Source organism: Argopecten irradians, chromosome 1, assembly GCF_041381155.1.
Source record: "Argopecten irradians isolate NY chromosome 1, Ai_NY, whole genome shotgun sequence".
NCBI lineage: Eukaryota > Metazoa > Mollusca > Bivalvia > Pectinida > Pectinidae > Argopecten > Argopecten irradians.
In genome coordinates this window covers 30942066-30955742 of record NC_091134.1, presented here as the reverse complement: position 1 = coordinate 30955742, position 13677 = coordinate 30942066, and the positions used below count along the sequence as shown (strand labels likewise).

General features: G+C 39.8%; 1 protein-coding gene and 2 non-coding genes across 3 annotated transcripts; 2 read left to right on the top strand and 1 right to left on the bottom strand.

Annotated features, from left to right (window-relative positions):
- Nucleotides 1-1971: 1971 nt before the first annotated feature.
- Trnae-cuc (transfer RNA glutamic acid (anticodon CUC)) lies at nucleotides 1972-2043 on the top strand. The gene has a single exon. It is a non-coding gene; the product is annotated as a tRNA-Glu (tRNA).
- Nucleotides 2044-8093: 6050 nt separating this feature from the next.
- Trnae-cuc (transfer RNA glutamic acid (anticodon CUC)) lies at nucleotides 8094-8165 on the top strand. Its single transcript has one exon. It is a non-coding gene; the product is annotated as a tRNA-Glu (tRNA).
- A 2910-nt stretch (nucleotides 8166-11075) lies between these two features.
- On the bottom strand, nucleotides 11076-13332 carry LOC138322203 (uncharacterized). The gene is made up of 3 exons (XM_069266276.1): nucleotides 12838-13332; nucleotides 11547-11856; nucleotides 11076-11179 (listed from the first exon to the last, which is right to left on the bottom strand). The coding sequence occupies exons 1-3, from the start codon at nucleotides 13330-13332 to the stop codon at nucleotides 11076-11078; spliced, it is 909 nt and encodes a 302-aa protein (XP_069122377.1).
- Between the last annotated feature and the right edge of the window lie 345 nt (nucleotides 13333-13677).

Sequence of the window (13677 nt, the reverse complement as noted above, 5' to 3'; positions counted from 1 at the left end):
AACTGGTGATAAGAGGTTCGAAAGAAGATCGAAGAGGATTTATCAATGAAAGAAACAGCAGGAGTGAGCGAATCTGGTGAATATATAACCACAGATAATGTCGGGAATATGACAGGGCCTGATTGCTATTGCCAAACGACTGGTTAGTTTTCTCGCGATCTGTATAATTTTTAGCTGTCAAACCCATAAAATGAATAATCAAAATATAATTCTTTCTTCGGTTACTCTAGCTCAGTGTTTTCTTTTCAACGGAAATTTTTGATGATATAAAAAAGATTGACAATTTGTAAATCTAACAACTGTTTTTAAAGATAACAGTGACAGCAAAACAATGCTTAATTTCGGTGGAACAACTCTAAGAAATTATGACGCTATGTTTGAACTTATTTGTTGAATTAAGACAAACTGACAAAGCGTTTTGTTGATGGGTTGTTATTTTTCTCTTTGATGAAGAGACGAGATAGAGTTAAACCTGGATTGGCTGTAACCCAAGACACTATTCATCGCCCTCTGACTCACTTCGGCTTCTCCAGCATCATCAAACCTGCTGTTTTGGCGCCAAATCTTAATCCGTACAAATTGAATTAATGTTGGGGGATAAACAGACGGCTTACTGCGAACTTGTAATCAATTAGTACGGCATTAAACTGATACACGATGTTCTTATGTAAATAGATATGAAAAAACAGTCGAGGTTAATATTACTAGGGTAATTATGGTAATTTTGGTATTGCATTGGTTTCGTTATTAGTTGGGTTAATGTGTTAGTGTATGCATGCTATCGCAGACGGACCATTTTGTTAAAACTGATTACTATGGCATTCCATTCATTAAGTTACAGATGTTAACACAGAAATAAGGGGGAGGATAAGTAACTCTAAAGAGTGGAACATCGGCAGTGAACTGGGAAAACTATCAGCTCATATAGTTACTGAAATTCGAACCTATTGATGAATGTAACAACATATACAACGCGCAAAGAAAGTGTTAAACAAAATGTTTTTGATGCCATGATTATCTATTTGAGAAGTTTAACAAATATCAGTTTTGAGAAGACAGGTGAAATGTTTAACGGTCGATGCCATTCTCTTATTTTTCTGTACTATGTTTCTGTTTGGGATACCAGGTCAGTCTTCTGGTGACGTTTTCTTTTTATTTTTGTTTTACGTTGTGGTTTGACTCTGATTTGACTAAACCATGCACGTTTAGCGCTGACGCAGGAGAGTACAGAGGACGCTTTCTCTTCCGAAACTTATTAGTTTTTCGTGTATTTCCAGGGTTCGAGTGCTCGATTAGGAATGCATTATTATTTTTTTAAGTAACCTTCTATATGTTAAGGTTAATATTAAAATAAAAATGAATCAAATATGCTTCAGTGATATAGCACTATAAAAAGGGCAACAGTTCTACTATACAAGAAGACACAACATGAACATACCGCAGCCTCCCATAACATGCACCTCGCACAACACACACGCAACACACCGCATACATGGGAGGCCGTCCTTACATGGCCATAGCTGTTAATAGGACGTTAATTAATCAAGCAAACAAACAACCAATTAAGTGGAATCATATATAAATATATACTCTTCGAAATTGTGTTTTCCTTATATCAAATTGATTTGAGAATATAGATTTTCCTGGTAGTAAATATGTACATATTCGATAGAAACCGGTATGCTTCGTTCAGCCATTATATAGTTATATACACAGCAGACCCCTCCCTTCCCTATTACAAGTCCCTGTGGTCTATATTTAGACGGAGTATAAGTATATATATATATATAAGTTTAGGTATGTTTTTGTATGGAAAGATGGATTTTTTATTGTTATTTATTTTTAAACAGTAACGCCTGTTGTAAATGTGAAGGTAGGCTACTGGCTACAAGGTTCTGCTAGCCTAGATCATACTAACTTTTGGTTACATGAACCCAACACGTTTACTCGCTTCGCAATCGTACATGTATGTCCCAAGTGGTCTAGTGGTTAGGATTCCGCGCTCTCACCGCGGCGGCCGGGGTTCGATTCCCCGCTTGGGAAATATTTTTTCCATGTTTTTATAGTCCCATAAGTACAAGTATTCTCAATTACTGTTATGAAAAAACATGTGCCGTAGATCCCGTTGTTACGCTACAAAGGCCTGACGGCACGCGCGTGTCACCACGATCCACACGTGATATTTATGCGGTACTGTTGAGTGGGACATTCGTTGCACCTGTTGCCCTACAGTTTTGGGGAAGTAGGTTTCCGGATAATCAGGTCGAGCGCGTATTTAGTATAATCCATGCCCCAAATTATCCAGTCGAAGTAGCGGAAGTGCATTTTAAGGTTGCTCATAATTCTATATTCACACGCGACAAATTATTTAGATGTGGAATTTCGGATACGAATGTATGTCCTGTCTGTAAACAGGCAACGGAAACGTTATGGCACTTGTTTTTAGATTGTCCCAAATTAAATGAATTTTATGTGTTTTTTAATGATTTTGTCAAAAAGTTTTTTTCTGGTACTAGTGATGAAAACAGAAATGGTATAGACTGGCATCGTTTGATATTGCTTGGATTTTATGAGAAGTGGAAGAATGTAAATCATCATGTAGTTAACTTTACCTTAAGTGTTGCCCGATTTTGTGTTTTTAAAAGAAGGAATATTGTCATGTGCAATGAAGGAAATGTGGATATTATCAATTTTTTCAAATTCACGTTCAAACGTTTTGTTCGATATATTTTTCATTATTTTATAAGTACGCATAAAAGAGCTTTTTTCATAAAGTATTTCATCTCTTCAAATGATATTATCGTACTAGACGACTGTGATATTCAAATTATTTTTTAAAACTATTTACGAAGTTGTGAGTCCTATGATTATGTATTGCCTGTATTTACAGTATTAGTGCAGATGTTTTTATGATTATTTTTATTTGTTTGTTTTGTGAGGAACCTCGGGGGACCCAACCCCCGGGGCCCTATTGACGGGAAAAATAAAATTATTTTTATCCTTGGAAAAAAAAAAAAAAAAAGGATTCCGCGCTCTCACCGTGGCGGCCGGGGTTTGATTCCCCGCTTGTGAAATATTTTTTCCGTGTTTTTATAGTCCCATTGACTTATGATTCTTGTTTTACATTGTGGTTTGACGCTGATTTGACTAAAACGGTTATAAAAAGAGACAGAGTGCGCTTTTGCTTCCTGAACTCCATCATCATTGTCTTTGTACTTTTTATTAATTTCCGTACATTTTTTATTTTATTATTATTATTTTTTAAGTAATTTGGCTAATTTTTGTCTTTGAGCTTCTACAATCGTATTGTTGGATCGATATTCGTTTGTTCCTCGTAGATATACATATCGATGCTAAACGATAATATTGGCATAGCTTAGAGACAGCTTATCAGCATTTATGGTAGAAAACTTTCTTTACTTGTAATATAACTTTATAAAGAAATGTTGCTTCAGAATGCACATTGTCCGTTATGCGTTAATTATGAAAACATCTTGTAACGAAAGGTAACCTTGGAATGTTTCCCAATTGAAAAACTAAAACTTTTTGGATGATTAGGCCACCAAAGACACCAAACAGCGCACTCTATCCATCCAAAAGGTTGACAGTAGCTGCAACTAAATCTACTTCAAGTTATAGTGGCATATTAGTGTATATGTATTTATACAATTAACGTTTGGTACTTATTGGAGCATTCCTATTTTATTTCAAATGAAAAGTGAAATTTAGGCAGAGTGAGGATAAAATCCAACCGCTCCACAGTGTTATATATGACAGCTAATTGAAAAACCGGGTTGATGCCAGCTTTTTGATGTTCACAAATATGTTTTTTCCTATATAAAAACTAAAGTAAACTTGACCCCCTCCCCGGAGGGTAACGTGAGACCCCAAGGTCATATAATTCAAAATTTTTATAATACACCTTAAGACCTTTCCATCTATAATTATTTGATTCCACTATATCCAGAATTTTAGAAGATTTTTGAAGTTTTAGCCTATTTGACCCTTTTTTTGCCCCGCCCTCTGCCCCCAGGGGATCGGCCAGGACCAATGTGGATATGATATTAAAATGCTATCTCAGGCTAATAATTCTAACCAAGTTTGACTCATTTCCTATGGAAATTGAGCAAAAAATGCTCATTAATGTGTTTTTCCTATATAAACTATAGTAAACTTGACCCCCTCCCCAAGGGGAAACGCGAGACCCTAGGGTCATATAATTCACAAATTTTGTAAAGGACCTTAAGACCTTTCTATTTATGAAAAGTATTTGATTCTACCATTTCCAGAATTTCAGAAGAAGATTTTTGAAGTTTTAGCCTATTTGACCCTTTTTTTAGCCCCGCCCCTCTGCCCCCAGGGGGTCGGCCAGGACCAATGTGGATATGATATTAAAATGCTATCTCAGGCTAATAATTCTAACCAAGTTTGACTCGTTTCCAATGAAAATTGAGCAAAAAATGCTCATAAATGTGTTTTCCCTATATAATCTATAGTAAACTTGATCCCCCTCCCCAGGGGGAAACATGAGACCCCAGGGTCATATAATTCACAATTTTTGTAAAGGACCTTAAGACCTTTCTATTTATGAAAAGTATTTGATTCTACCATTTCCAGAATTTCAGAAGAAGATTTTTGAAGTTTTAGCCTATTTGACCCTTTTTTAGCCCCACCCCTCTGCCCCTAGGGGGTCGGCCAGGACCAATGTGGATATGATATTAAAATGCTATCTCAGGCTAATAATTCTAACCAAGTTTGAGTCGTTCCCAATGAAAATTGAGCAAAACATGCTCATAAATGTGTTTTCCCTATATAAACTATAGTAAACTTGACCCCCTCCCCAGGGGGAAACGCGAGACCCCAGGGTCATATAATTCACAATTTTTGTAAAGGACCTTAAGACCTTTCTATCTATGAAGAGTATTTGATTCTACCACATCTGTGAGTAGAGAAGAAGATTTTTGAAATTTTACTCAATTTTACCCCTTTTGGCCCCTCCCACAGCCCCCTGGGGGGTGGGGACCATATAATTCACAATTTTGATTGGCCTTATGCCTTAGAAGGTTTGTGCAAAATTTCATTGAAATTGCTTCAGCAGTTTTAGAGGAGAAGTCGAAAATGTAAATTGTTAACGGACATACGACGGACGACGCACGACGGACGACGGACGACGCACGACGCACGACGCACGACGACGGACAAAAGGCGATTAGAATAGGTCACTTGAGACTTCGTCTCAGGTGACCTAAAAACCGGGTTGATGCCAGCTTTTTGATGGGTTATGTTTATTATCTTCATGCAAAATGTTGCGTCCTGGCGAAGAAGTTCAACAAATTCGCACATACAAAACCCAACACATACATTAACCGCTTGTGATACATAACCATTGAAGAGTCATCAACTTCTATCCTTAGCCTGGTAAGCGTTGGCGTAACGCGATTAAATATCGCTCAAAACGTTATTTCATAGTGGTATCTGCGTATCGCAACGTCGAGCGCGGCCTGCTCTTGGGTGCGTGTTTTGGTCCTGCCTTTGCGCGTATATTTGTTGGCAACGGTGGGATTCTAACCCACGCCTCCAAAGAGACTGGAGCCTGAACTATCATTTTACTGTATCTAAAGTTTTTGAGAACGGTATACGTTGCTTTTTTAAGATTTTAAGGAGAGAGTAAGGTAAAGTGTTGCCATAGAAAATTAAAAAGTTTGTTGTTTAAATTGGCTTTACGTCCTAATAACAGCTTAGGCTGTTGATTAAAGACCGTCTCCCGTGATTGCAATGTTTTGGTCTTGTTTATTAGGTTAATTGATGACTGCCTCTCGTGTATGCAGTGTTTGAGTATGTGAAGTGCGTGTGCGTTTTAAGAAACCGAGTATGTTAATGTTGTGGTGTGCATCTTTGTAATAGTTGAACTCGTATACACCGACTAATGCCCCACATAATACTGACAACAGGCAAACCAGTCGTCCCACTCCCTCAATACTGAGCGCTAAACAGGGGCAAGAAACTACCACTTTTACAGACTAAGGTGTGTCTTGGCCTAGTTACAGATCCCAAAGCTTTCCTCACAGGGACGACAAGCGCTCAACTCGACAGTAAGGTGGTATTAAGGGAGACTCTAGACAAAAGATAATATCCTAAATTTAGACGCCTTTTACAATTATGCATTGTTATAATTTTATCGTCCTACCCACTAAGATATAAAACTACTGCATAATGCACTATTGGAATTTAGTATGAATCAGTAGCACTTGTCTGCGAGATACTGGGGATGTATTCTTCGACCCAGAACTATCTGCAACAATCAGTGTTGGTGATTAGTAACACCTCCATGGACAAACAAGTTATCTATAGCTATTTTAACGTACATACCTGTTATGACGTCGACCTTTGGCAGACCAATGAAACTTATCTTTATTGACAGACAAACTGTGACGTAAACATTTAACATCATTCCTTAGAGAAGAGACCTCTCTGATTCGAGTAAGTCGATAGGTGTCAAACAGCTCTAAATAGCAATTTATTTCAAATCAAAGAGAAATCAAATGTAATTGTCGGAGATAACTGCTTGTGCATAATGTTGGCGAGTAAGTGTAGCGCCGGACATAAAGTGTTGAATTGTTGATTATAGAAAATAAAGTCTGACAAACTGGAAACGATTCTGATTCCAAATGTCCGTCCTTAATTCCTTTCGTCATTGAAATGTGTGTTATTTTTGCTTGGAATAAAAGAAAATAAATTCCACCGCAGAGTACAATACATGCTATGTACGTGGGCGTTTATCCTCGATTCTCCAGGGGTTCCGATCACTTACGATCTCTACACCCCTGGACTATCTCATAGTAAAAATGAAGGCAGCTCAGGTGAACAGATCTGAACCAATCACAGACCTTCAAAGATTTCCTTCGAAGACTACAGAGAGAGCGACGCCCAACTTCAAAGCCACACAGTCAACCACAGTGTACCGTTATACGGCTCTTTTGATGTACATCAAAGGACTAAATTACCTGTTCTGTTATGTTGCCTCCAGTTTTACTACAAGATAGTCCAGGGGTGTAGAGATCGTAAGTGATCGGAACCCCTGGAGTATCGAGGATGGTGGGCGTTATGTTAAAACAATACTCGTTTTATGTGATTATCATCAAGAACCAGTATATATCATAAGTAAATAGACTTTTGTCTACAAACAAGAGTTGTGTTTATAAAGCTTCAATCTAACGGTGTTCTGTACGGTTCCAGTGATATAGTTAGTGATTGCAGTTTATTAGCCAGTCTGTATTACGTATTACAACATTCATTACACATTGTTGGATATAACGCAGTCTACCCAATATTTCAAAACAGAAATTAACTAAGCTTACATTGTACATTTGTACATAAACGGTGGTATTCCTATAAGCACGCCTATACATGCATATTTCTAGGCAGAATAACAGTTTAACAGTCGATTGGCATGTTTAGCGGACAAAAACAATTGTTGAAGATAAAGTCGGTAAAATATATATACTTGATCTACAATTTAATGCTCATTATTAAGAAAAATCTTAATTTAAAAATAATAATCGGACGAGTACAGTTGAAATACCTTTTATTGGTCAAGTGGGCATGAGTCCGTGCTCTCATCGCGGCGACAGGGGTTCGACTCCTCGCGTGCGAATGCATTTTTATCGTTTTTTATAAATAGGGCCTATATATTATATATATAAATACTTTCTATACGAAAGAAAAAATCGGTCAAATATATAAACTGAATCCATATATAATATTCAAAATATATACTCTTCAAAATTGTATATCCACGTATTAAATTTATTTGAGAATGAATTGCAATTACACTTCGTTCAGATTTAGGCTAGTAAACATGTAAACAGTAGTCCTAGACCCTCCCTTCTGTATCCCTGCGGTCTATATTTAGATGGAGCAAGTTGATGTACGTTTATATGCATTATTATTATTTACAGTAACAAATGACTTAAAATAACGCTGCATTATCAATGACACAGAAAATATTTGTTAACATCTAGTTAGCCAAAACCTAGCATACTAACTTTTGGTTACATGAAAAGAACAAGTGTAGTCACCTTGTATTGCGTATGTCCCAAGTGGTCTAGTGGTTAGGATTCCGCGCTCTCACCGCGGCGGCCGGGGTTCGATTCCCCGCTTGGGAAGATATTTTGTAGTTTTATTTTTTTAATTTTGTTTGCATTTGTTGAAAAAAATAAAATCAAATTAATTGCTAACAGCTGTTTTCGTAAAAAAAAAATTCTAACGTCTATTAGTGTATTGTGTCATTAGATAGTAGAATCTGCTAAATAAAAAACGTCATCTAATTCATTAGACAATCAATCTCCTTTCAAGCTTCGTCTCGTATGTCATATGTTAATTCACACGGATTTTTTTTCAATATAAACATTAAAAACTGTTTAAGTACGAAAATGTCACATGGGAGGTGTCAATGTTCGACTATATCACGCACCAAGATAAAGTAGATATCAGTATTACCATTTTGTAGGTGTAAATCTAGCGATGGAATCACACCAGATACTGACCTGATATATTCTAACACTCCATGATAAAACAATCATATTTCAACAAGTGTCTGCCGTATTCCTTACATTTCTGTACCTATTGGTGTTATCTCGTATCTCCCGCGGACGGCTTATCACATCGGTGCTGTATATCTACAGTGTTACTCTAAAAATAACACAAATATCATTTATAACACTCTAATGTTAAACAAAAGTATAAGTAGCGATACAGGTTATTTGAAAAATCAGCCACATGACCTTATTTCAAAGATGTCTTATCGATTCCATATAACATGTTCGTGTCTTCAGATAGTTGCTTTAAAACGGAACATTAGAATGAATTTATAATTGGTATTACTTACACTTAATATGTTCTCGCGGTATGCTTTGGTATTCTTTTTATATGATCGCAGTTTTTAGTAAATCATTTTTATTCGTTCTAATAATACCGATGTTTTTCTATATTACAATGAGCGAGAATAATTTTATGATGTAACTATATATTGTTGAACGAGTGTGATTCACTAAGTAGTTTTAATGTGGCTATAGATAAGTCTTTAAGACACTCTTTTGGTTTATCCAGTTTAAGTTTAATCCTATCAGCTGATGATGGATCAACCACTTGGATTTCCACCGGAAGACTCGGATTTTAAGTACAGTCGAGGTACTGACCGATAAGACAAGTCAGACCAGGAGACATCGAGACATCAGCCACAAAATCAAACTATAAACATAATCATCTTTACTTGTACAGTATTTCCATTTTGTAATAAGAAATGTCATGTACATGATATTGTATAAGAAACCTACTGCAGTCAGCGGTCACGAAACTTGTTTACCTGGTGACTGTATTTGTACTTCCTACCAGGTCTTTTCCTGGGTTGGGGTGTTAGCGGTAGCGAATATATACAAAGGAACCGCTGGTCTACCTTGACCAACACATAACAAATCCCTATGACATGTGAACAAAGAAAGAAACATGCACTGTGTACCTCACAGTTACTCAATGAACAACATACAGATAGAAAGAAATATGTACTAAGTGATCAAACAACAATAGCCTACTATACACTGTGCCAGCACTCTGTACCTATGCACCCTGTACTGCTGTGTACTCTGTATCTGTTAACCATGTACACCTATGCACCCTGTACTCTGTGACGTGCACCTTGTACCCTTATACCCTGTACCCTGTGCCTGTGCACCCTGTACTGGTATGTATCATGTGCCTGTGCACCCTGCACTGGTATGTCCCCTGTGTCTGTGCACCCTGTACACTTACACACCCCCTGTACCCTGTACCTGTGCACCCTGTACTGGTATGTACCCTGTGCCTATGCACCCTGTACTCCTTTACACCATGTACCCTGTGCCTGTGCACTCTGTACACTTATCCTCAGTACTCTTAGCACCTGGTATGCCTTGGGGGTATTACTGGATTTACCTTTGTTATTGCGTCAGCGCTATATATAGTAGTGTCCACTTGAAAAGCTGGAGCAGGAATGATGCTGGGGAGCTGGGTTCTCCACTTTTATAGTCAGCATCAACCAATCAGATTTCAGCCAATCAGAATGCACCATTGCATTATACTCAAGCCAAGCTGATATTGTTGATCAACCGAACCAGTGCTGATATAAGTAGGTTATGGTCTTCAAATGAACCATTCAGCTATATATACAAAATAACTTAACTGTGGGCGACCTATTTCTGTCACATTACCCACGCCTCCGAGCAAATGCGTCCCGCATTTTTTTTTTTTATGGTAAAAATATATAACTCAACAAAGTAAGATCTGTTTCCAAGCTTTATCTCATGCATATGGTTACTTCACCAATACACAATAAAAAACAAACAAAGGTATCAAGTTTCTTTTCTCTTCTTTTTTTTTCACTCAAAGAGCAATTACCATCACTTTATCCAATCTGTAAATTTGATCAGTTAGTCGACGTACTCGTCCCACTCGGTGATTTCCTCTGACACAATCTGCATTCCGTCCACAAACTTGGTGGGTGGTAACCTTGTTGGTCCTTCTACGAGGCTGAGCAGTTGTCTGAGTACTGATGCTTCGTCGATTACCCTGGCTTTCCATACACTTATTCCACAGTACCCCTGGTACCATCCTGTGTAGGTTCAGCTGGAGCGGACACCGATGCTACCGATCCCCTACTGCTACAAAATGTATCCTTTTCCCCCTAGCACAGCCGGACTGAGGAGAGAAATCAACGATTCCTTCGGCAAGAAACCGCCCCCTTCATTGGTTTTGCAGCGTTTAGGAGCCGACACAGGCATGGGGACGCGTGGGCTTCGAGAAAGTCCTACCAATCTCAAGATCCCTTGACTCATGATCAGTTCCACTTACAGCACCCGTGAACTGCGGCATGGAACCTGGATCCGTCCGGAGCCAATCACTATCATCTCCTGTGTCGTCCTTTGGCGAGGGACCGTGCCTCCGTGCCACATGTCGGTTTAACAGGATCTGTCTTGCGGTGGCGAAGTCACAGTGTGGGCACTCAAACTGCTTCTTCTCCCTGGTCTCTTTCCCGCACATTATCAGATGAGTTTTCCCAAGCCTCCTGTGTTCCAAACCTTGCGAAGCACAGTGGACAGGCCATGCCAGGTTTCCTCTTTGTAACCTTGGTGTTTGGCATTCCTCGCTGAAAGTATACGAAAGCGAAATTAGTTTACATATTGATTTCCTTCCCCCCCCACCCAGATTATACATGGTTTATGGTTACAGGTATTTAACAATCTTCCTGCCACCTATCTACAGAACATGAGTCAGAAAGCCACCCAGGTTTCCTAGTATTTCTCTCCTGACCTAGTACATTCCTCGACAACTTCAACACTCCCCGCCCTTGTCTGGACACTCGATTTCATCAGTGTCACTCATGACCGACTTGTCATTATATCACCTTCCCAAAACCCTTGTCCAACAGCTGTATCTTGACTACCTGGACAGAACCTTGTCCCAACAGCTGGTTCCCCTAGTCCCTGAGACTTACATCTCTTGAGTCTATCAACATGGACTTCCCAGGATCTTTCCATCGCCACGGCGAACCTTGTAGGTGACCTCGGACAACTTTGAAACAATAGTGTATGGTCCTTTCCAAAAGCTCATCAGCTTTGGAGATTTACCCACTTTCCTCATAGGAAAATACACATACACCATGTCACCCTGTTCAAACTTATCCCACTGAAGTTTTGAGTCATGGTACCGCTTTTGCCTCTGTACGGACTGTTTCGTGAAAGCACGCGTTTGTCTATGTGCCTCTTCCAACCTTTCACGTAATTTGCCAAGCCCACTCACTCCGAAGAACATCCCTGGCTTCCTCTGGCAACTCGTAGATCAGACTTAAGGGTGTGAGGATGACTTCCCTCTTCCAAACATTAACATGTGTGGAGAGAAGCCCCCCTGTGTTTCGTATATAGCAGAGGGGCGATATTGCCATCAGATACATATGGCTTATGGCTCCCAATCTTTTGATGAGCTTGGACATATGCACTCAAACCATCTGCTGCAATGTTTGTTTAAATCGCTCAACCATCCCCGTCAGATTTTTTTTTTGTTGGATACTCTCACGGCTGTCCGTGCGGTATAATTTCCTAGTACCGAGAAACCTTGCACATTTCTATGATCAAGAGGGTGGCTCTCATATTGCCTACCCTGGTCCCGGAATGTATGGTGTCAGGTAGGCAACCGAATGGCAATGGGGAAAGGGGGGGGGGAAAGACTCTTCGACTCTCTCTCTCTTGCGCCACGGTAGCTGATTACCATCGTATGCATAGGGTATGTCCTTCGGTCACTTTGAGAAGTAAGCTCAGCTACAGAACGAGGATATATCTGTTTCCCTTTTTCCTGTTTCTGGGCTAAGGGGCCCATAATGTCGGTTTGCTATGGGTCCTCTTCCATTCGGATATCCGGTCTCCACAGTTTGTGCAATTGAGGAGACCTGTTCATCTTTGTCCTTTCCCCATGCGACCAATGCGCACAACAAGCCAACCCCGAGAACATAACTGGCGAGCATCTTTGCATGCAGCACGCGTAGTATACAGCCTAGCCATAAAAGTTTTTGGCTAAATCCGACCTAGTGTCTTGGTTACTCCCAAATGACCAGAGGTTTTATGTTTCTCTCTTTTTTTTTATTCGGGCAATCCTCTACAGGGGGGTGGAGGGAATATTCCTCCGCTAGACATTGGTACCGGGGGGGGCACCACTTGATAAGAGGAATCTTTTTTTTCCTTCCAGACTCTGCACAAAAACACCGTTTTTGATAGTTAGTATATCCCATTGTGCCCACAAAGACCTGAGTACCCGGCTTTGTCCCTTGACCTTAACAAAGCTTGGGCGCTTCCCTTCCTTAATCCATGTTTTTATTAACATGATGTCAGGGTCTTTGTCCTGCAGATCTCCCAGAGTCTCTTCCTGTTTAACATGGTTTGACCCATTAGCATTCACAGTGTTTACCTTGTCCAATATTTTCGGCTGGTAGCCACATTGTCTGCAGGGAATCCGGCTCAATGCATCAGCATTTGCATGTTGTTTACCAGGGCGATGGCGAATCTCTATGTCCTGTGAACTTATCACCTGTATCCACCTTGCGACCTGTCCTTCAGGGTTTTTAGTTTCCAATAACCACCTGAGTGCACTGTGATCTGTCCGAACAACACATTTGTGTTTGTACAGGTAATGTCTGAAGTATTTCAGAAAGACTACGACGGCTAACAGCTCTTTGCGTGTCACGCAGTACTTCCGTTCTGCCTTGGTAAGCGTCCCTGCTTGCGTAGGCAATGACTTTTTCCTTGCCATCTATGGTCTGTGACAATACAGCTCCGATCCCAAAACTGACTGGCATCTGTGTCCAAAATAAATGGCATTGCAAAGTTTGGGTGTGCCAGGATTGGTGCCGTAGCAAGTCGTTCCTTTAAGCTGTCAAATGCCATTTGACAGTCTTCTGTCCACACGAAGTCGGTTCCTTTCTCCGTGAGATGTATCAGAGGTCTTGCTATCACTGAAAACCTTTCAATGAACCGCCTGTAATAGCTACACAGGCCGTAAAAATGACCTGACCTCGGTGACGTCCACTGGAATAGGCCATTCCTTGACCGACCTTACCTTGTCCGGGTCAGTAGACACCCGTCACCTGATATCACA

Excerpts from the sequence above, each read along its gene's own strand:
- LOC138322203 (XM_069266276.1), bottom strand. The coding sequence starts at position 13,332 with ATGGCAAGGAAAAAGTCATTGCCTACGCAAGCAGGGACGCTTACCAAG. Across the intron at positions 11,857-12,837 it reads AGGTCAAGGGACAAAGCCGG|AGGAAGCCAGGGATGTTCTT; the intron begins GTACTCAGGTCT and ends ACGAGTTGCCAG. Across the intron at positions 11,180-11,546 it reads AAAGATCCTGGGAAGTCCAT|CGAGGAATGCCAAACACCAA; the intron begins GTTGATAGACTC and ends GTATACTTTCAG.